This window comes from Podarcis tiliguerta, assembly GCF_965153285.1.
Source record: "Podarcis tiliguerta genome assembly, chromosome: 6".
Lineage (NCBI taxonomy): Eukaryota > Metazoa > Chordata > Lepidosauria > Squamata > Lacertidae > Podarcis > Podarcis tiliguerta.
Window position 1 is genome coordinate 44,771,001 of NC_139539.1, and position 21,305 is coordinate 44,792,305.

The 21,305-nt window shown below is 42.7% G+C and overlaps 1 protein-coding gene and 1 long non-coding RNA gene across 2 annotated transcripts; one reads left to right on the forward strand and one right to left on the reverse strand.

Annotated features, from left to right (window-relative positions):
- Positions 1 to 295: 295 nt before the first annotated feature.
- Positions 296 to 6,990, forward strand: LOC310679994. The gene is made up of 3 exons (XR_014512598.1): positions 296 to 406; positions 5,928 to 6,046; positions 6,901 to 6,990. It is a non-coding gene; the product is annotated as an uncharacterized lncRNA (long non-coding RNA).
- LOC310679971 (green-sensitive opsin) lies at positions 3,763 to 18,082 on the reverse strand. Its single transcript, XM_083446003.1, has 5 exons — positions 17,558 to 18,082; positions 11,737 to 11,905; positions 7,073 to 7,238; positions 5,449 to 5,688; positions 3,763 to 4,920 (listed from the first exon to the last, which is right to left on the reverse strand). The coding sequence occupies exons 1-5, from the start codon at positions 17,916 to 17,918 to the stop codon at positions 4,789 to 4,791; spliced, it is 1,068 nt and encodes a 355-aa protein (XP_083302129.1). The 5' UTR covers positions 17,919 to 18,082; the 3' UTR covers positions 3,763 to 4,788.
- Positions 18,083 to 21,305: the final 3,223 nt, after the last annotated feature.

The following is a 21,305-nucleotide window of genomic DNA, read 5'->3' on the forward strand; positions in this document are numbered from 1 at the left end:
TTCCCCTAATAATTACACCACAACAGAGTTCTCTTTTCAACTGGGATCTTACACTGTACTGTAGCATGCATAGCATAATAGTTAATTTAGCTCTATGAAGGAAGATTACAAGGAAGGGGGGAAGCAAAATAAAGCACACATTGTACGTGTGTGTCATAATATTGTAAATATGCTGCTGTAGCAATGAGACCAGAATTAGCTGTTGCTGAATGCTGTGCAAAGCCAGCTTTCCTGGAAATGTAAAAGTACTGCATGATAAGGGGAAGAGGAGAGAGCCATTTCGAAGCTGCAAGCAAAGACCTGTACCTACAACAAAAGCTGGTGGAATCCAGACAAGAGAACTCTTTCTGCCACATGTCCTTGAAGCTTCTGGTGCTGCTGATGAACTATTGTTGAAGACTGAGCAGTGAGTTAGATGGGCATGAGGCTGGGCTTGTAAAGCTCATGCTGCAATTATGCTGCTGCATGATCTATTTTTAATATCCTCTTCTCACTGGAACTTTGCTTCAGGATGAGAACAGAAATCATGCTCCAGCAGTGCAGCGGCAGCAGGAGGCCCCATTAGCTAAAGCGGTGCTTCAGGTTAAGAACAGTTTCAAGTTAAGAACGGACCTCAGGAACAAATTAAGTACTTAACCAGAGGTACCACTGTATATGTAGTATATTTGTTCACATCATGCATACTCTGCAAAAGATCTGAAAACTCAAGCTTTGGAAATATATTCCTAGTATGGATTCATTCAGCTCATCCACAAAAGTGTCTTGCCCACCAGATGTTGTCCAGGGATTGAACAGCTGAAGGATTCAAATTGCAGAAACAAGGAGAAAGGACAATAGGACTTCACCCATCAGCCCAGGGAACCATTGGAACCAACTACTTTTCAAGCAAGAACACCGGCAAGGGAAGATCAGTCTGCCCCAAACTGGATATAGATGCCCACTTGAAGCTTACATCTTCATTCTGGCCTTGGAGATACTTTTCCTTTACCGTGTGTGATCCCCCCCCTTTTTTTGTTGTTGTTGTTGTAAGTCTGATGACAGGCCCCATCTTTAAACAGTCATGGCTTCCCCCCAAATAATCCTGAGAAGAGCAGTTTGTTAAGGATGCTGAGAATTGTTAGGAGATTCCAATTCTCCTCACAGAGCTACAATTCTCAGAGCACCCTGGAAAGATAGATTGGTTGTTAAACGACTCTGGAAATTGTAGCTCTGTAGGGCAAATAAGAGTTTCCTAACAACTCCCAGCATCCTTAACAAACTACAGTTTCTGGTATTATCTGTTTATAATGTTATGGTACTGCTTGAAATGTGTACAGCAGATGGGGTCTCTTTCTTTACTGACATGAGCTGCTTTGCAAGACAATAATTGTCTGGAAAGGGGTATAAAAAACAAACTCAACAAAATAAAGAAAAATGCTATTTCTTGGCATGCATAGAAAAGAGGCAAACATTCTCCTCCTTTGTACTGCTGCTGTTTATTCTTTTCTCTCTCTTTTTCCAATCTCTACTTTCCAACTTTACAAAGTCATCACTGATATAAGTTATTTATAAAATATGTACAGAAAATTGCCACAGTAGTCATTCCGCCCTTTATAGTCCGTTCGGCTCATAAACCAAATGTCATAGCAAAAGACGCTTCCTCTGCCTTGGGGGTGGGTCGGGAGGGATAAAGAGCTTGTTGTCAAACAAAAAACCAGAAAGATTTCAAAGCCTGCAAGCAAATATTTACAGGTTTCAAGACAAAAAGCTATCTATGGTGCCATTTTGAGGATATAGAGGTTTGTGCAAGACTCAGAACTCTGTACAGTTCCATTTGTTATAATGATTTATCAGTGATATGTATATTGATTTCCATCATCCTTACACTTACAGCAAGAATGCACAACTCAGATGACTTTGCATTCATTTTCTTGTACTTAGAAAAGAGTGAAAGAGACAGTTCTGGATTCATGGCTCCATGTTTTATCGATACAAATGGATGCCTTGAAAATAGCCCCTGAATCTTGTGTAACTTCAGAAACACACTGAATACCTTCCAGAAAGAGAAAAATTCAGTTCAATAATCCTTTGAGGCTTTCATAATTTGCATACAACGTGTGCCTTCAAGAGGATTCAGAATACAAAGAAGCTAGGCTTGTCATCTTTGGGTCCAGCTGGAATGGACTCTGGAACCTGCCCACCACCACAAGGAAAATACAAATATGAAGTGTGTTTCTTCCTCCTAGAAACAATGTGTTTGTGCCTTCTAATAGGATTCAGTGAGTAACAAACAGCTTGAGTGAAGATGATGTCTTTAATCAGTCAATAAAGCAAGTTAAGCACGGATAGTGACAAAGGGCAAAGCTACCTGTCTTCTTGGTTTTTATGGCAATATTTTTACTTTGTTGTTGTTTTCTTTTACCTTGGGTGGCATCTGGGCTGGCTGGAAAGAGACGTGTAGGCCTCCAGCAACCCTGCCACCTTCCCTTCCTTTCCTTTCCCAATTTTTATAGTAAAATAAGGTAAAGCAGCTGGAGGCCAGTACTTTGCTTTCCAGCCTCTCTTGTCTAAAACTCTGTGGGAGGGACCTGGCCTGGTAAGCTTGGGTGATGCTACCATGTCTGTGTGTTGTCTGTGTGTTGTTTTGTGTTGTTTGTTATAGGATGCTTGTTTTTGTTTTCTTTGGGGGTACCTTGTCTACGTTTTGTGAGGGATTGGGTGTGTTTGTTTTGAGGCAGAGGTGTCTTGCCTGTTGTTTTTTAGTGTGTATGTGTGTTACCTGTTTTGGGGTGTGGGCAATTTGTCTGCTTATTGGGGGGGCTGCCTGTTTTGTTGTTTTGTTTGGGCTAGATGCTTTGCCTTTTTTTAGTTTCTCACACAAATTATTATAACCAGGCTGGTTCCCAATGCAGCCATTTTGTCATGGTATCCATGACTTTATCAGATTGCCACATGTGCCTTTGGAACCCAGAAAAGTTGGAAGACCCTGAACTAAAAGCAGCTATCCAGAAACAAAGTGTTGTTCCATTGGGTTAAAAGCAACTACTGTGATAATTCACCCTTTTCCTTCCTTTCCTCCCTTCCAGCAGACGTTGGTGAAAATGTGGAAAGCTGAACCTACAGCTCAGGTGGTTGTTCCAATCTTTGTCCTCAAAGCACACAGAAAGCAAATCATACCATTCCTTAGCTGTAACCACCGTTGAATGAAATGCAGAGATTGCTTCTTGATCTGATATTCTAGCCTTCCCTTGTGCTACATAGTTTAGTTCCATGGTGAAGTGGTAAAAAGTATGGATGGATAAGTCTGTTTCTGCTCCATGTTAGTAACACATGCATTCCTTCATAAATTCATTCATAAATCACATGCGATCCATTTCTGCATCAATTTGCATTTTAAAAACCTGCACGAAAGTTCACATATAACCTTTTTTTCACAAGACACACATTTCTGGATACATTTCAACCTTAAATAGGCATTTTTAAACACATTCTGGTATATATATTTCTCTGGGTTTCTTTTTTAGTGAAAAACTGCATCTCAAAATCTGGAGAAGTGTTAAAACCTAAGAATAACTGCATTCTGTAAGCAGAAGTTATTACAGTAAGCCCGCAACTTACATGGGGGTTGCATTTCGGGGATAGCACCTAAAGTCAAAATCGCATATAGTCAAAACACATTGGGCACAATGGCAGGTAGAATGCCAAAGGATTTTTCCCCCAGTCTGGGCTCCTTTCCACCCTTTATTTATTTATTTATTTATTTATTTATTTTAAAATGCCAAGTGTGCAAAGTTAAATGCACACAAGTTAAATGTACATAAGTTGTGGGCTTACTGCATTTGTTCATTTAAAAAACCTCAGTACCTAGAAATGAACCTGTGTGGCCCCTTAAGTGATCTAGCAATCTTCCTATAAGAACAATAGCCGGGAGCTGCTGATTCCTAATGTCAGTCTCAATACGGACATCTTCTCTGGCTTTGTTTCAAATGGAGGCAGTTGCACACAGCACTTAAAGCATTAAGCATTGCTAAGAAGGCAGAGCTGAGCTGCGTGCCAAGCTTCACCATTTTGGCCAAATACCACACCCCTGCACTGCCATGCACATTTGTTTGACCAAGTTTGACCCCAGTGTGCCTTGACCTAACAAGTCAGTTCCTCCCGCCCCCACCATCATCAACATCCAGTGACATGGAGAACATTTTATTTCCTTTTCTTTGTCTGTGCAAGTGAGCAGACAAGCTTTGTTTTGACTGTGTGTCCAACAGGGAGGTGTGAGTCGACAGGGCCTTTGTAAAAACTGCAGTTCTCATGTACAAACAACACAAATAAATGTGATGAGGAGCATATCCATTTCCACAAATGTGTGCTGAATACATAGAATCATAGAATCGTAATGTTGGAAGGGTCCATCTACAGAGTCATCTAGTGTGTCCCCCCCCCCCTGCAATGCTGGAATCTTTTGCCCAACGTGGGGCTTAAACCCAGGACCCTGAGATTAGAGTCTCATGCTGTACCGACTGAGCGATCCCAGGTTTCATGGGCAGGTATTTGCCCAGAGGAATGCTTGCACAAATGGTTATAGGATGCACACAACTATTGCAGAGAGGGAATTACATAGATTACAAGTAGATACCATCAAAAGGGTTATGCTAGACTGTGCACTCCTGTATGTGTGTGGCATACAACATTTGTGCATAAAAGAAAAATTGGGTGAGAGGAACTCATAAACCAGAGCTCAGTTGAGTGAGCCCATTTCCATTTCCTGGTCCCAAAGTGTGGCAGGTCACCAAAGGTCAAACTGTCCATAGCCTATGCAGGTGACACTTGGCTGGAGGAGATAGAGGATACCTCAGTTTTGCTTTGGGATACAGTTGATGAGACATCATCGTCCCCAAAGGGGTTCTTGCCGCAGCAGATTGTGGTGATCATGCAATTACGGAACTGGAAAGAGAAAAAGAGAACAGAGATGCTCTGGAACAATTAATGTGTACCACACAGTCAGAGAAGCTCAGCTGCAAGGGAGATATTCTGGTAGAAAGCAGAGGGTCTCTGCATTCCTCGTTGGGCTGTCAACTCTAGGCATATTAACCGTCATCACAAATATGTGTTTTCAGAGAAGCAACTCAATGGCAGTATGACATTCCAAGTAACTCTAGGTAGCAGAATAAGATACACTATTGCATCCACTTGGACTTTGGACTTGGTTAGCAGGAATTGACGTTAACTGATATCCACTGAGATTTAATTGTTTTCATGTTCCCCCTTTGACACAGACATTTAACAGGAGAGCTATATTAACATTCAAAACTGTAATGTCCGAAACCTGCAAATGAGGACTTCTAACACCACCTGGGGTTGAGGTTATTATTTAAGAGAGGCATATGCAATGTTTTAAGTTCATAGAAGTTGGGAATGGAGTTTATTGGAGGGGAAGTCGAGTTCATTTCCCGATTTGGGGGGGAATCTCACCTGTTTGTTCATGAGGACATAGATGATGGGATTGTAGAGGGACGAGCTCTTTGAGAAGAAGGCAGGCACTGACATGAGCGTAGCAGAAAAGTCTGCCCCTTTGTTGGTGAAGATCCAGAATGCCACGACGGCATAGGGTGTCCAGGCAAGCATAAACCCTAGCACCATCAAGATCACCATGCGGGTAACTTCTTTCTCTGCCTTCTGGGTGCTTGCAGACTCTTGCTGCTGAGCAGCTGCCTGGGGGTGCAAGAGAAGACAGTGACTCAAAAAGGCTCTCTCCAACCAAGCAGCTATGGAGCTATTTCAACATCACCCTCAGAGCTGAGTTGCAGTTGCCTTGAACATCAGAAGAAGCCAGTAGACTATTGTCCTCCAGTAGCCAACACAGGACTGGAAACTGAAGGCTGTTCCATCATTTGTCCTTCCCTGCAGGGAAGTGGATGTTGGTGCTCATATCTTCTCTTTCCCCACTTCAGATTCCATTTGTCCAGGCAACCAGAAGAAGTCTATCTGCTGATTTCTCCCTTTGGTTAAGGCAAGTGGAAGCTGTGGCTGTGATCTGGTCCCAGTCCCCACTTCCTTTGGGTTGGGGGAGGTAAGTTCTCTGAGAATCTCCTATATTCTTCCAGTGGTCAAAACAAGTGGTGGGAAAATGAGTTTCAAACATTTCCTCATGTAAGAGGCTAATGTCTGAATTGGCCCTTCCAGGAGACCAGAGGCCTAGAATAGTCGGGGCTCAGATCACATTCACACCACACATTATGATACTGCTTTAAACAGTTATGGCTTCCCACAAAGAATATTGGGAGCTGTCGTCTGCTAAGGGTTCTGAGTGTTGTTTGAAGACCCCTATTCTCCTCACAAAGCTACAATTCCCAGAATGGTTTAACAGTAAATCCTGTTTCACAGGGAATTCTGGGAACTGTATCTCTGTGGGGAGAAATCAGGGTCTCCTAACAACTCTCCCATAATTCTCTGGGGGAAGCCATGGGTGTCTAAAGTGGTATGATATTGCTTTATATGTATGGTGTGAATGTGGCCTGAGAAGCAACAAAACAGTCCAGGTGCACCTATAGAAGAAGAAGAAGAGTTTGGATTTGATATCCCGCCTTTCACTCCCTTTAAGGAGTCTCAAAGCGGCTAACATTCTCCTTTCCCTTCCTCCCCCACAACAAACACTCTGTGAGGTGAGTGGGGCTGAGAGACTTCAAAGAAGTGTGACTGGCCCAAGGTCACCCAGCAGCTGCATGTGGAGGAGTGGAGACGCGAACCCAGTTCCCCAGATTACGAGACTACCGCTCTTAATCACTACACCACACTGGCTCTCTATAAAGTTGTCCCCAATTCGGAGACCCTTGTGGATATACAAATTCCACTATTACATATTACAAATGACTTGTGATCTTGCCTATTCAAAGTGTGTAGCCTTCCCATTTGTCTCCCTTATAGAGCCTCCATGAAACCTAGATGCATATATAACAGTGAAGTCATGCCCAGCTATCTCTATGACCGCCCATCAAGGTGGAACCAGCCTGCAGCATCCCTGAGACAGTCCAGTGTACACCTCATTGCTCTTGGCCTCTGCCTCCTCATACCTTGAGTGTGGAGGGAGATACACTACCTCTCGGACTTTGCATATGAGCCGCCCATAGGAAAAGAAGATGACCACCACGGGGATAACGAAGTGGATGGCAAACATATAGACAACGTAGGACTCATTGTGGTAATCAGGGTTGAGGGTGTAGTAGTCTGGGCCACAGGAACACTGCATCCCCTCAGGTATATATCTGTGAACAACAACAAAAACAAGTCAGTAAAGATGTTTATCTTACACAAAGCCTTTGGATCAGTACAAGAGTCACTGGCTCAAGTAGAGTTGTTGCCACCAAATTTCACCTATAAGTCAAATTGTCAACTAAATTTGGAGGTTCTTTCTGAGGTGGAACTTCTGAGGGTTTCAAAGGAAGCACAAAGAATGTAGTTAAAACTAACAACTTTTCTCAGAGCAACTGCACACCTCCCTAAGTAGCCATTAACTAAATTTCAACATTAATGTGGAGGCGCTCACTTATCTGCAGCCTCTAAGAAGTTCTGAGGGAAGCAAGAAAGCCTGCAAATTGTTTCAGGATGATTCCACTGATTCCCAGTTGATAGCATTAACTGAAGTCATTATAATTCCAGAATATCTTTCTGTGAAGTTTCTCCAGCAGTTTCCTGTCTTTGTACTCCCTTCTACATCTCACTTCAACAGTTCAGCTAATGCACCAGAGACTCTTGCAGCATTCTATAGTCACTCTCGACCTGGTCTCAGACATGTTCATCCACTATCCTTTAGTGTGAACTTTGAGTTCCACTTTCAGCACACAGTTCTTTCCAGGCACTTCCATCCAATCCAGAGAAGTCCTGGGCTATATTCATTGTAGGCTAATAAGAGACCACAGTGTTTTTCTGGAAGATTGCTCACCTGGTGCCTCTCTCCGAGATCAGTTGTGTCTCTAGAATTTTTGGGCAGGAGATGATTTGACAAAGGAGGTACAGTGGTGCCTTGGGTTAAGAACTTGATTCGTTCCATAGGTCCATTTTTAACCTGAAACTGTTCTTAACCTGAGACACCACTTTGGCTAATGGGGCCTCCCGCTGCCACTGTGTGATTTCTCTTCTCATCCTGAGGTAAAGTTCTTAACCAGAGGTATTATTTCTGGGTTAGCAGAGTCTGTAACCTGAAGCGTCTGTAACCCGAGGTACCACTGTACATCCAGTGATATATAACCACCTCTTGCTTACTCTAAAGCAAGAGTGGGCAACCTTTTTCTGTCAAAAACCACATTCCCTTGAGGGGGATCTGTGGAGGTCCACATGCTATTGGTAGGTGGAACCAAAACCAGTAGCCGGCAGAGTCAGAACTGAAACAGGTTTAGGGAGCACAGAGGAAAAGAGAGGAGGGAAATTCCTGTTACGCAGGGGGATTTCATGTAGCCATATGCTACACTGAATTTCACCAGTATAAGTTACATGTGTTTTATCTCTTTCTAGCTAGTGTTGATTTTAAACATCTTTGAATGTTTTTAAATGCCTGCTTTTAACTGTTTTTATCAAGATTTTTATGTTTTATTTATAGGGTGGTACAATCAAGTGGTATACAAAAATTTGCTAAAGAAATAAATTAAATGAAGGGGAAAAATAGAAAAAGAATAGAAAACAGGCAAATCTGATCTAGTCATCAACTGAAAGTCTTATGATTAATTAAAATGTCTAGGGAACACTGTCATATTCAAGCAATGACACCACATGCAGGGGTCACCGGTTTTCTTCTCTGGGGGACCCGGTGCCTCCTGCTCCCAGTCTCACAGGGACAATGCCATGCCATCATGTATATTCACTTGGAAGAAGGCAACAAATGAGCTGAACACATTCACAGTGCTCTTCAAGCCGGCATGTTGCAGTTGGATGTATAACATCAGTTTGTTGTGACGCTCGCTGCCTCCCACGGGGAACTATCGATTTAGTCTAATCTCTGCGCAGCTGAGTGCGTGTGGTTGAACTTGTCAGATACCTGATCGCATTGTGGCAAGCAGATGAGGAAGGGAACAGAGATTATGTGGGTCCTTGAGGGCACTGTTAACTCTAAGGAGTCTGTAATTTGCAGCTGCAGAAGGAAGTGGAGCAGGGGAGTATCAAAGTGCCCATTTGCCAGGCCCTTATACCTAAGTAGCACACAGCTAAGTTGTAAATAGAATTATAAACAATGCTTTGGAAGCAGAGCTGCAGAAGTCTAGTCTTAAGTGTTCACTTGAGCTGCGTGTAACATAGTGAGTAATAATAAGAGAGCATGCTAGAGCATTACTGCACTAACATATTAAATACTGATACTTTCCACTTGTACATATGGGAGAAGTCTGTTGACCTGAACACCATGAAAATTACTAAAATACACCAGTATGTCCAGGACTGCAGTTAAGATTTACCACCAATGGGGGGGACAAAGAGGCAGTTCCCCCGGGCCAAAAATTCTTAGAGGCACAAAATTTCAACACCCACTGCTGCCTCAAAACAGCTACGTGCTTCCATCGCTGGGGTCCGTTGAAAATGGCTTCTCCATGGGAACCAAGAAGTGACTTCTCCAGACAACTGAACAACTTCTCTTTTCTTATCACTGTGGCTGCAATCTCCTGGGTGGTGCAGATGCCATTAGGCAGATGAACACATGCATATTCTGCCAGGTCCCGCCCACCCCCATCCCGCATGGCCCTGGGTACTGTCAATCCACGCTAGGCCACTGCAACCAATGGTGAGGTTTTTCGGTAATGGCTACTGATTTTGTGTTTACATATACTAAGGACCAGGAACGGTCAGATGTAGAAGAAAACTGTTCAGCTTAGATTGGGGGGGGGCACACAAACTGTTGCCTTTTTTCAAAAAGGGCTTGAATTTGTGTTTCTCGAACAGCAGGCCTCCAATGCCCCATGGCAAACTGCTTTTGAAATGGAGATAAAATTCCAAAAGTGTTTGTGATGCAGCACAAAGGCTCCTGTTCAAAGAAAAAAAAAGTCAAGCATCTTGCTGGGCACCCCATGGGCTCTGTGGATCTTGGCCATTGTGTGTGAAGAAAAAGATTAGGTGTGTGAGTCACTGCTTTTACTTTGCTGGTGCAAACCTTGGATTTGGGAAGCTAAATGGAAGCCATGGGGAATATTTCTGTGTTGGAAGGCTGGAAATGGAGATACTGAATAGACAGCCTTCTATGGTCGAGAAATCCCTTGTCTTTCCATTGAACTGTAAGCAAATACTATGGCAATTCACGATGCCCGGCATGGTGACCCAATGCAGATTATCACCCAGCTCCTTGCCATTATTGCTGTTCAGAAATAAATGGCAATTGATTAAGCACCGCATCTGAAAAGCATGACCTCAGCTTCCCTTACTTGCATGAGGAAACCCACAGACTCTAAGAATGACACAAATGCATAGGGATCTACTGACTGGTTCAAGGCTGTTAAAATGGGACTCACCATCTTTTCGTTAAAGCTAAGGTTAATTTGTAGCAGCTGCTGGAGTAGAAATAGATGGTCTCTGTGTGCACGTGTGCTTAAAAGAGATGCTGTGTGTGTGCCCGGGCACATGTGCAAGCATGCATGCACAAATGTGCCTCGGGCACTCCAGAAGAGAAAGCAGCTGTTAAATGGAGCACAGCAGGTGGGACATGGCATTAGACAATTGCATTACAAGCAGCCAGCACTTCCACTAAACTCTCAGCTTAGTACAGAGAATCTCTCCTCTCCCGGGCGCTTCACCCACTTCACTTAAGGGCTTGGGCTTCTCAGACTAAATAGTGGAAAGTTTAGAAGACTCCGGGTGACTTGTGAAGACCTCATATAACCAATTTTACAGCATGACTTTGCCCTTATCCACTCAACTCACCCACATTCTCACTGCATGAGTGAGTGGGCCTGAAATTAGAGAATTAATGGTTCTACTGAGAATGATGCCTCAAACTGAGATGCCTCAGTTGCCTGCCATGAGTGAGACCCCATGGAGATATTTAATAATAATAATGATTTTACTATTTATCCCCCACTCATCTGGCTGGGTTGCCCCAGCCACTCTGGGTGGCTTCCAACGCATATAAAAACATAATAAAAGTCAAACATTAAAAACTTCCTGATACAGGGCTGCCTTCAGATATCTTCTAAAAGTTGTGTAGTTCTTTATCTCCTTGACATCTGATGGGAGGGCATTCCATAGGGAGGGAAATATTTGGAAGTTGATGTCAGAAATTGATAGAATCATCATACAACAGGTCCCCAGATTAATCTGGAACAGGGTGATTTCATCTCTATGATGAACTTTTGCCAGAATGCATGGAAATGCATTCAAATTTACTCATTCTTACGTGAATATAAGGAAATTGCATATACAGGCTTGTATGTGAAGGCATTCCCAACATTTCTGTTCAATTCTGCTTCCAGCTGCTGCCGTGCCGCCGGAGTATGATTTCTGTTCTCATCCTGAAGCAAAGTTCTTAACCTGAAGCACTATTTCTGGGTTAGCGGATTCTGTAACCTGAAGCGTATGTAACCCGAGGTACCACTGTACAGTACTCCAAGTGCCAGCCTTGGTACGTAAATGGGATTGATGCCTATGAAAAGAGATCAAGTCTATAGCTGTTCCCATAATTACTTCTTAGCTAGTCAGTTCCTAACTACCGGTAATTGGATTTCAGTATTTAGTCAGTGCAACATAGTACCCCAGTGTTGTATATAATGCAAAACTATCATTTTTACTTACCTGGACCAACCAAAAAGGGGTGGACATGCACAGGATAGGGACATAACCCAAGTAAAAGCAATGCCCATCAAGGCATGGGAGGAAGAGAAGCGGAAGTTCCCCATTGGTTTACAGACCACGATATAGCGCTCTATGGCAAGAACAACCAGTGACCAGAGAGCAACCTGACCTGCAAGTAATAAGGGGGAGAGAAAAACACAAAGCAAGGAAATGCAATTAATGTATATAGGTTGGTTGGATGCCCTTTGTGAGGGTTTGCCTAATTCAGGTCTTTTTAAGATAGCACAGAAGCATGATGTGCTGGTTTCAGCGAAGGATTGGGAATCAGGAGCCTCGTAGTCTACATTACATCATCTGAGTCCACATTTAATGGAAGATGGTCTGCAAGACCTGTGGTGCACGGCATGGCGATGCAAAAGCTCCTGACAAAATGCCAACAGTGGTATAAGTATTATCATCCTTTGATTGTGTACATGAGCATATGGGCCTATTAATCTCTTTATCAAATGTAATCAAAACTCAGGGGATTATCTGAGCCTAGGCTGTGCCTTAAGCCTATTAATGCCCCCAGCATGTGATTATCCAGTGATAAGTATGCAGGGTTTCATGTTGGAAAGGCAGCTGCCGCTTTTATATCTAGACTGTTCTTTTCACTCTCCATTTGAAATATAACATGATTCCCCCCCGCCCCCCTGGGATGGTATCTCACTTACAGTGTTGTTTTCCTGTGGACCTAGGACAAGTTTTTGTCTAAAGTGTAAAGTGTAAAATGATGCTTCACAATTTCCTGTTGCGTCATGAACATGCATGTGCCTTGTTTTGCAATTATTTGAATATACGCACATCCTTTTCATATAATCCTATTGGGACCTTATAATCACCATTTGGATTATTCTCTTGATGTAGGGAATGCCTGTCAATGCTCATTTATAAACAACTCATTTATTTCAAAGCAAGAGAAAATGTGAGGGTGGGTGCACATCAGGAAATTCTGGGGCAAGTTTGAGGCATTAAACAGAAGTGTAGAATGTGGTCAAAAATTTAGGCTTAGCTGCAGCACTAAAATGGGAGCTTTCTCATTTCTTACTAAGGATTTAGTCTGCTCCAGCTCCTCGGCTTCAGCTCTTTTTATTTTGGTTTATCCCTCCTTGTGTGATGAGATGTCCCACATCTACCGACCAACAAACAAGGCACACCACAACCATTGCCAACTGATAGTGAAGATTTCGCTAGGGTTCTAGCCAACTAAATTACATGAGAAGGTTGCTTGTTCAGTGGGTGAATAAAGACAACATGCACTGATTCTGCTTTGAAAAGCATTGGGGGAGGCGGGGGGCCCTCAAATCTCAGTTACATTTCTGGGACTCGTGAATCTGCTCCAGATTCCAGTTTGGCTACTACAGCACATAGCCAGAAGCGCAACAATTGTGAAAGGGAATTACTTTTGCCTTGGAATCCTGCAGTACTGAAAGAGAAAACCCATCTGTGTAGCCAGTAGCAGCCTTGCTATCACCCCTGTTCACTACATGGACAAGGAAGGAGGGCTATCATCAGATGTACTAAATGCAGCTCCTAAAGAAGCACATGGAACCCTTTGAAGTTGCACATTTATTATTGCAGAGATTTTTTTTACCCAGCTCAAGCTAGAAACAAGTGACTTTTCTTTTCTTGATGCTCTTAATGTCACTTCTTTAGTCTCAGAGCTCCTACTGGGTGTCTCTTTGAGCCCATTCTTCATCACAAAAATACTGATAGAAGCCCCAGGCTATATTATCTTATTTCCCTTTTTCTGTTGTTTTTGGGGATGGTTTGTGCAGGGCATTGAAGATGACTTCTAACTGCTTCGTTATTCTCACAGCACAACTAAAGATCCCAATAAACTTTGCCAAACTTGGGCCCAAAAAAGGACTTCAGTAGCACAAGGAAGAGGTGAATCTTCTCTGGCTTGGATTAAACTATTAGCTGAGAGGACTTCCTGGCTTAACCCTGCTTAGAAGGGCTGCATCCTGGAAAATTGCTGGTGTGACATAAACATCTATCCCCTTCAAGGAACCCTCTTGCCCCATGGATCTCCTAATGAGAGAGGGCTTTTATCCCCAAAGCAGCAGTTTTTCCAGGTGCAGTCTTTGAAAGCAGCCGATATGCAAATAGAAGGAAACCCTTATCTCCATCTCTTTGCACAGAGACTACTTTCAAAGATTGCAGCTGTGGGGGAAATAGCAAATTCAGATTGGATCTGAAATTAGGTGATCTGTTTCCTGATTACAGAGAGAATCATTTAAAGTATTTCCAAACCAAATCAGCATGAACCAGATGGAGCTCTACCATCTTTAGACACAATTAGGTTTGACCCACCAGGAGATCCAAGATTGGGATCTCCCACAGATTTTTTAAAGAACTAATAGCAGCTGGAGGATGGTGATCTGGTATATTTTTGCCTCCATGCAGATTCCCCAATAAAATTGCTCCCTTCCCCCAAGCTATTTTTCCTGTGGTGGAAATCATACATGTTTCAAATGTTATTTTTATCCGCGTCTGGGAGTGTTTCTGTCTAAAGAACATGGAATAAACATTTTGAATACAAATAAATAAGAAAGATGTGGGGTAGCTATGTTTTTTCTCTCAGAGAGCAAATAGCATGTTGGATAGAGGGTGCTGATTTTTAGTTCAGAAAAACCACATGGAATTGGGTTGCAAGCCTCAATGCCAGTACTGCAGTCCCAATCTGAATGTTCCCACTAGGGAGGTATTCACTTTTTCCAAAGGTTCACATGAAGCCTTGATCATGGCTCTCTCGTGTCATGTTTAGCTGTGCCCACAGGACTTGTCCCATGGCCTCACCCCATCTTGGAATGTGAGCTCACCTGAGAGCACTTGGGCTTCCCTTTGACTCCAGGAAGCAGGAAGATGCTATTGGCAGGTTTTTCAATGGCTCCCATCTGGAGCACCTTGGCTGTGCCTTGAATCCATTTGCTCATTCTTCTCTTGCTCTTGCCATGCTTTTCCTTGACTCTCTCTGTACCTTGCCACATCTCTCCCCTGCTCTCTGCCTGTTTACTGTTAGTTTCCGTCTGTACCTATTATGCTACCTATGTCCTGGCTTTCCCCCTGAAACTCAGTCCCTCTGAAACACACAAAGCATCCTCTTCTCTGACACAGCACCAATTTTTCTCCAAATGTCAACTGCCTTATCTCATTCCAAAACCATGATCATGGTTTGGACTGTTTATTTTAAAAAGGCTGGCATGTATAGCTTATCTTAGGGTATGTCCATGTTAGTTATTTTGTATCGGCTGGTTGTGCTCCAGCTTTGCAGTAATATAGACTTCTTTGCATTGAAATCAGTGAAATTTACAAGTTCCTACTCGTAACTAGATGTTTTTGTCTATGTAGAAAACAATTGAAACCTTCCATTTTCAAGCCAAAACTTAGAGAGAATTGTGTGCTCAAGTATTAGCCTTAATGTTCTGAAAAAGCAACATATGATTAGCAGGCTGGTGTTTTCCTCTCAGGACCACAGCAAGAAGTGAAGTACATGGCACAGCCCAGCTTGGTCCTGCAATTGCGCTTCTAAGTGATATAGAGGGAACCCAATGCCAGGAAAAGCCCCCCAGACCATGTGGATTTTAAGGACCGTGTTCTACATGATTGCCTCCAATTCCCATAAGGAGCATCATGCAGATGTGCACTGAGTGTTTTCTTTGGCAGTGCAGAGAATAATGCGGCACCAGCTGTGTCCTTTCAGAGCCTCTTTTGGAGATGTGTCCAGTGGAATAAGAAGTGACATTTTTCATCTATTTGAGCATTAGGCAAAATGTGAGAAATTTGCAGGACATGAGATACTTCTCAAGCAGAGGAAATAACAACACTGACTTGATTCATAATCTAGTTAGGGGATAGATTTTCATTTATCAATGGTAAATTTGCCTTCAGTTGAATACCTCCCCATTGCCTACCTGCATCTCCAAACATAAAGAATTGTATATATTTTATGGCGTGCACATTGAAAATAAATGTGTGTTTTTATTTTTTGCACGCACACAGGCTTGACATAATAATAATAAAGATCGTAGAGATTTCCTCACCCTTATAGGGTTGCCACACATCCAGAATTTCCCAGACGGACATGGAATACTGCAGTGTCCAGGCAAAAATTGATAAAATGTCTAGGGAGATCGGGATGTACGGCAACCCATGTCATCAGTGTTGTTTTTGCCGATTTTTCTTTTTCAACAACTTTTGTGTCTGTATTTTCACATTTTGAAATATGGCAACCCTGGTATATGTTAACTATATTAAAACTTGGCTTGGTTTAGCCCTGGAGTGATGTCAGTGTGGTTGAACTAGGCATGGGCTTTGTTCCATGTGCCCAAGTAGGAGCTGTTTTATCCCTGAAATATTCATTCCAGAGAACAAGGACCAAAGATTCAGCATTGCTAAGTTTGTGTTCTCTCCAGATGGCAGAGAAACAACAGAGCACATAGACTCCATAGGGAAATGGTTTCCATAGGGTTATAATGTTCTATTGCAACTTGCAATGCAGAAAAGCAGTTCTTAAATGAACTCCAATACGTTTGCTAGAAGAGATACCCAATTCCATCTTATGCTTTTGGAAGCCTGTGGGCTGGAGTCTTCTGTCAGCATATGGCAACATCTCCTACTGCAAGTTTAGTGCACTGGAATTTATTTGTTGGATCACTTCTCTTTCCATGTGAAACAATAATCTCCTGTCAGTAGGAATGTTTAAGTAAAACATTCCTTGCAAACAGAAAGGATCTAGGGGGCACAACATTTTCTATTCATTCACTGGAACTGTGCCTTCCTTACTACAGGTGGAATTTCATATTTCCCTGAGGATGTTACAGACATACACAAACCAGCCTCTACCAGACTTCCATCGTTTGAGACACAACCTACATGGAAACTGTCTCCATGTAGAAAAAATCATGTGTTGATTACCGTCCACAATGACTGCACACAGATATGTGTCGCAGTGTGTACAATGCTTTTTAGGTAGGAATTTTGTCAAATGAGCAACCACAAGTCTTTGAATCAGTAGATACAATGAATAATGAAATATTTCATTTTTTTTAGTAATTATAGTTGAAGCAAATGAAGGGGGATTCATTTCTTCATGAAGTTGGCCACTGGTTCAAATAAAAAAATAATACATAAATGGGTCAGGATGGACAAAACTGTCCATTTTGGTTACCTAAGTTTCTCAATCTTAAAATGAATTCGGTTTTCATTTTTGGAGCAATAAGCTTTTCTTTAAAAAATCTTCATGAAAATTCACAAAGAACTTCTTCTGATAAACACATTTTTGTATGTATTTGACTAATGTACACATTTTTGCAAGCAATTTCCCCAATATAATTATTTTCACCAATATATGCATTTTATATGCATTTCTCCCTAACATACACATTTTTGTACATTTTGGTTGGTTGGAGAACTGCACCGCAAAATTCAGAGATGCACAAATTTCAAAGGATAGCTGTGTTTTGGTTAATATATTCAAGATGTCTGATGATAAATGAACCCAACGTAGGCAGCAGAAGCTGAGCCCGCCATGTCGCTTCTCCCCACCGCTTGGCTAGTCATGTGCCACTGCTTCCTTGCAATGCTTCCATAGCTCATTGCTAAAGCATCTGCAAAAGATCCTAGGTTCAGTCCCCTGACATCTCCCAGTATGGCAGGGAATTTTGAGTCTGAACCCCCAGAGAACCACTGACAGACAATGAAGACAATACTGAGTTAAGAGGACCACTCCTTTAACTTGGTACAAAGTAGTGCTCACTACTCCCCTCGTGGATCTTACCTCCCAGTGTTGCAAAGAAGCCCTCAATGGCACAGCCGATGGGACCAAATATGAAGTAGCCATTCCAGGCTGTGTAGAAGGTGACCGTGAAGCCAAAGCAGGCCATGAAGAGGTCTGCTACCGCCAGGTTAACCAGGATATAGTTGAGCGGCTGTCGTAGCTTCTTATGTTTGAAGGTCACAAGGAGGGTGAGGAGGTTGATGGGCAGCCCAGTGGAGATGAGGAAGAAGATGTAGCAGCACACCATTTTGTACTTCCAGGGCTCCGCTAGGTAATACTGGGGATATTCAAAGGGGCTCCGCACCAGCCCTGTCTTATTGGAAAGAGGCACATAAAAATTGATACCTTCTGTTCCATTCATGATTCACTTATTTAATCAACTACTTCTTTTGGTTTTGGGGTTGTCTTTTTTGTTTTGTTTTTAAGTCAAATCGATTTGGGGTTCCCGCCCCCGAACTTTGATTATTTTTCTACGAACTCTAAAAAAAATAGCAAATCCCCTAAGGGAATGCAGGGCTGGTGCGTCTGCCGTCATCTATGTCCCGGGGCTGGCGCAGCCAGGATCCAAAGGGGGTTTTTATACCCTCTGCCCAGTCCTGTTGGAGGGAGAGGAAGGAGCGGGGAGGGGAGAGGAGGATTAGGGTCTAGGCTAACTTTATATGACAAGGGCAATGGGATTGAGAGGGGCTGATGCTTTAAGTACCCTCTAAGCAGCTAGTTGGCCCCAAAACCTGCCCTAAGGCGTATTAGTTTCTACTAAGTGTTTAATATTATTTAAAGGGTTTGTTTTATTTAGAGATGAGGGGGACGGCTAGACTGGCAGGTAGTTGTCATAGAAGAATGCTAGATTTGTACCAAAATACAGAAAAGAAAAGAAAAATACACCCGTATGAAAGGATATACAATTCCTTCCTTATGAAAATCAAACTGGTTGCAAACTTGCAAATCGAGAGAGAGAGAGAGAGAGAGAGAGAGAGTAAACAAGGTGCCCTGCAGATGTTATTGGGCTACCGTTTTCATCATTCCCTCAACTTTGACAGCTGAGGAACACAGAGGAGAACTTCTAATGTGGACCTCAAAGTTAGGCAGGTTCATAACAAGACAGCTGAGGATCCTCTTAGCTGAGGATATTACCATATGCTATCTAGAAACAAAACAGGTTCAAAGGATGACATCACCTGAGAGAGAACCTTCTTGTTGGTGGTCCTCAGGCTGTGGAATGGCCTCTGCCCAGAGGTGTGTCTTGCACCACCAATGTATACTTTTTGATGATGGGTCACAATGCACTTCTTTACCCAGATCTTTGGCTGAGTGTATGTCTTCCCACATTTCTGTACACTGCTATGCACCTCTTCTCTGTGTTGCTGTTTTGTTCTTCTGATATTGGCCGGCTTTGTGGTTTTATTTTATGGTTTTTATTGCTCCTTGGACTAACTTCAATTGTGATATTTTTGTAACCCACCCTGGTGCCATTTGGTGGAGGGAAAGCTGTAAGTATAAATAAATAAATTTGACAACACAGAGGGTGTGGTGGGAAATGCTGAGGGCTGCCAAATGGTTTTGAAACCCTGATTTGGGGCAAACATGGTAATTATTCTGTACCTTCAGAGGAATATTTCTCTGGTAGAAAATCAGAAACCAGAATATGTTGGTACCCCAACCTTTTCTCACATACACTATGATGCTGCTGCTGCTGTTTGGTTACATGTATATCGCACCTTTCCTCCAATGAGTTCTGGGTGTCATACATGGTTCTTTGCATTCTGTCCTCCTAATGACACTGGGGTGTGGGTTAGTCTGAGAGTGAGAATGGCCTAAGGTCACCCAGTGAGTTTCACAGTCGAACAGGGAGTTGAACCTGGATCTACCAGTCCAACACCCTATCCACCCTAGCTCTCCAGTTTTTGACTTTGTTTGTGCCAATACTTTGTGTTTATTTGATCCAGGGAGGCAGTGGCGTGTTCTTCACCTCTGTAGATGAGCTTTCCTCATGACCTACTTCAGCATTTCGCAAAGTGTAGCTGGCAAGGGTCATCTATTTTCTTATTGGGGATCTTCTTTGCACTTTGTAATCTTACGCTTTGCCACTTAGTGTAATACCTTAGCCTAATTTAGCAGAAGTTGAATCTTAGATGGAAGACTATGGAAAGTATGTCAGAGATGGGCCGTGCTGCAGATGCTTGAAGCACAGGGACAGGCCATCTGCCATGCTGTAGCTGTTCAAAGGTGCGAAACTTCATTACATGGAATCTGACATTTCTGGTACTATATTAATCATTCGGTTTCACACTGTCCTCACTGGGATTGCACTGTTAAAAAAAAAAAAGGATAGCACTAGAATGTTAAGATTTCCTTTCCTTGGTCTAGTTCATTAATTTTTTCCTTTTCTTTTCTGTGAACTCTCGGGTACCCAACCAAGCAGCCTGTGGAGCTTTTCCAGAAAAGACCCTAAGCACCAATCCCTGGAATCAGAAAACAGAAGCCCTACTCCAGTCTCTCACACATGATGGAATTCTGAGGCACCCTTCACTGATTTGCAGGTAGTATTTTCCCCCAATGCAGTCTCAGTCACACGCTCTGAATGAAAGTAACAAGAAAGTTTGCTTTATGTCCCAACATAGAGGCAGGGCTCCATTTGGTATTCTGGCCATCTCTCTGGAAGCTTGAAGAAGGTCACTGGGTTCTTCCCCTGCTGCTCACCTTCCCCGCCCTGACAAAACTCCTCCTCAGGAAATGAGGTGCCAATCATCACCATGCAGCTTTGCAGGGATTGGAGGGTTTTAGAAGCTCTTTGGCTGTTGCTTCTAATATCCTCTTGACAGGTTGCCCTTAAATGTGCAAGAAGGAAAGTTATCCAATGGCTCTATGTGTGCCACACGTCCTCTTTTATCTGCCATAAGCATCTATGGAACATACATCTAAGGAATCGGTGTCTGAGCAGTCCACACCCTTCAAGTTGGTTACCTTCCCAATTATCCAGAAACCTGTGGCTCAACCTTTCCGTTAGATTGTGCCAAATTTCAAGAAAGCAGGAAACTTAACACAAATAGTGGTGCTGATATACTATTCATTATTCAGATGGGCACTCACAACAATAGTCTGGGGAGGGAGAGTAGCATCAAGAAGATAAGAAACTCCCCAAAACAAGGAAAGGTTTTGAAATAGAGAAATTTATTGGGAAATATAGTGGCCCTGTGTGTCCTGGTGTTTCACCTTCTATGGGGGGGGGGGGAGAAACATGTTTTCAATTAACTAATGCAATAAATTGAACAGAATCCTTTGGCCCCCAAACATGGATACACCTTAGGCATTCTGGGTTTCTCAATAAACCTCTTCATTTTAAGCATCATTTTGAAGTGTTGTGGAAGTGTCAGCTTCTATTCTGAACAAATTTGGTGGACTCCAGAAAAAAAATGAGTTTTGGTCTCTCCAAAACCTTGAAGCAAAATATGGGGCTATATCCATCTCTGCAGCTCCACTGGCACAACAGACTTCTATGTGTGCAAGTGAGCATTGTCTTTCTCTCCTGTCTCTTCTACTCACACCCAGGCACCCTCAAAACCAGTACTGGAGAGTTATGGAATACTTTAGAGCAGATTTTTGGGGATGATAAGAAATGGAAGTTCCATTTCACCTGCAAAACTACACATAGAGAGCATTATATACAATCTAAAGAAACTATGTTTTTAGTGGATTTAGCAATATATTTTGTCAATGATAGGCTCTGAAATTATCTTCACTAAAATGT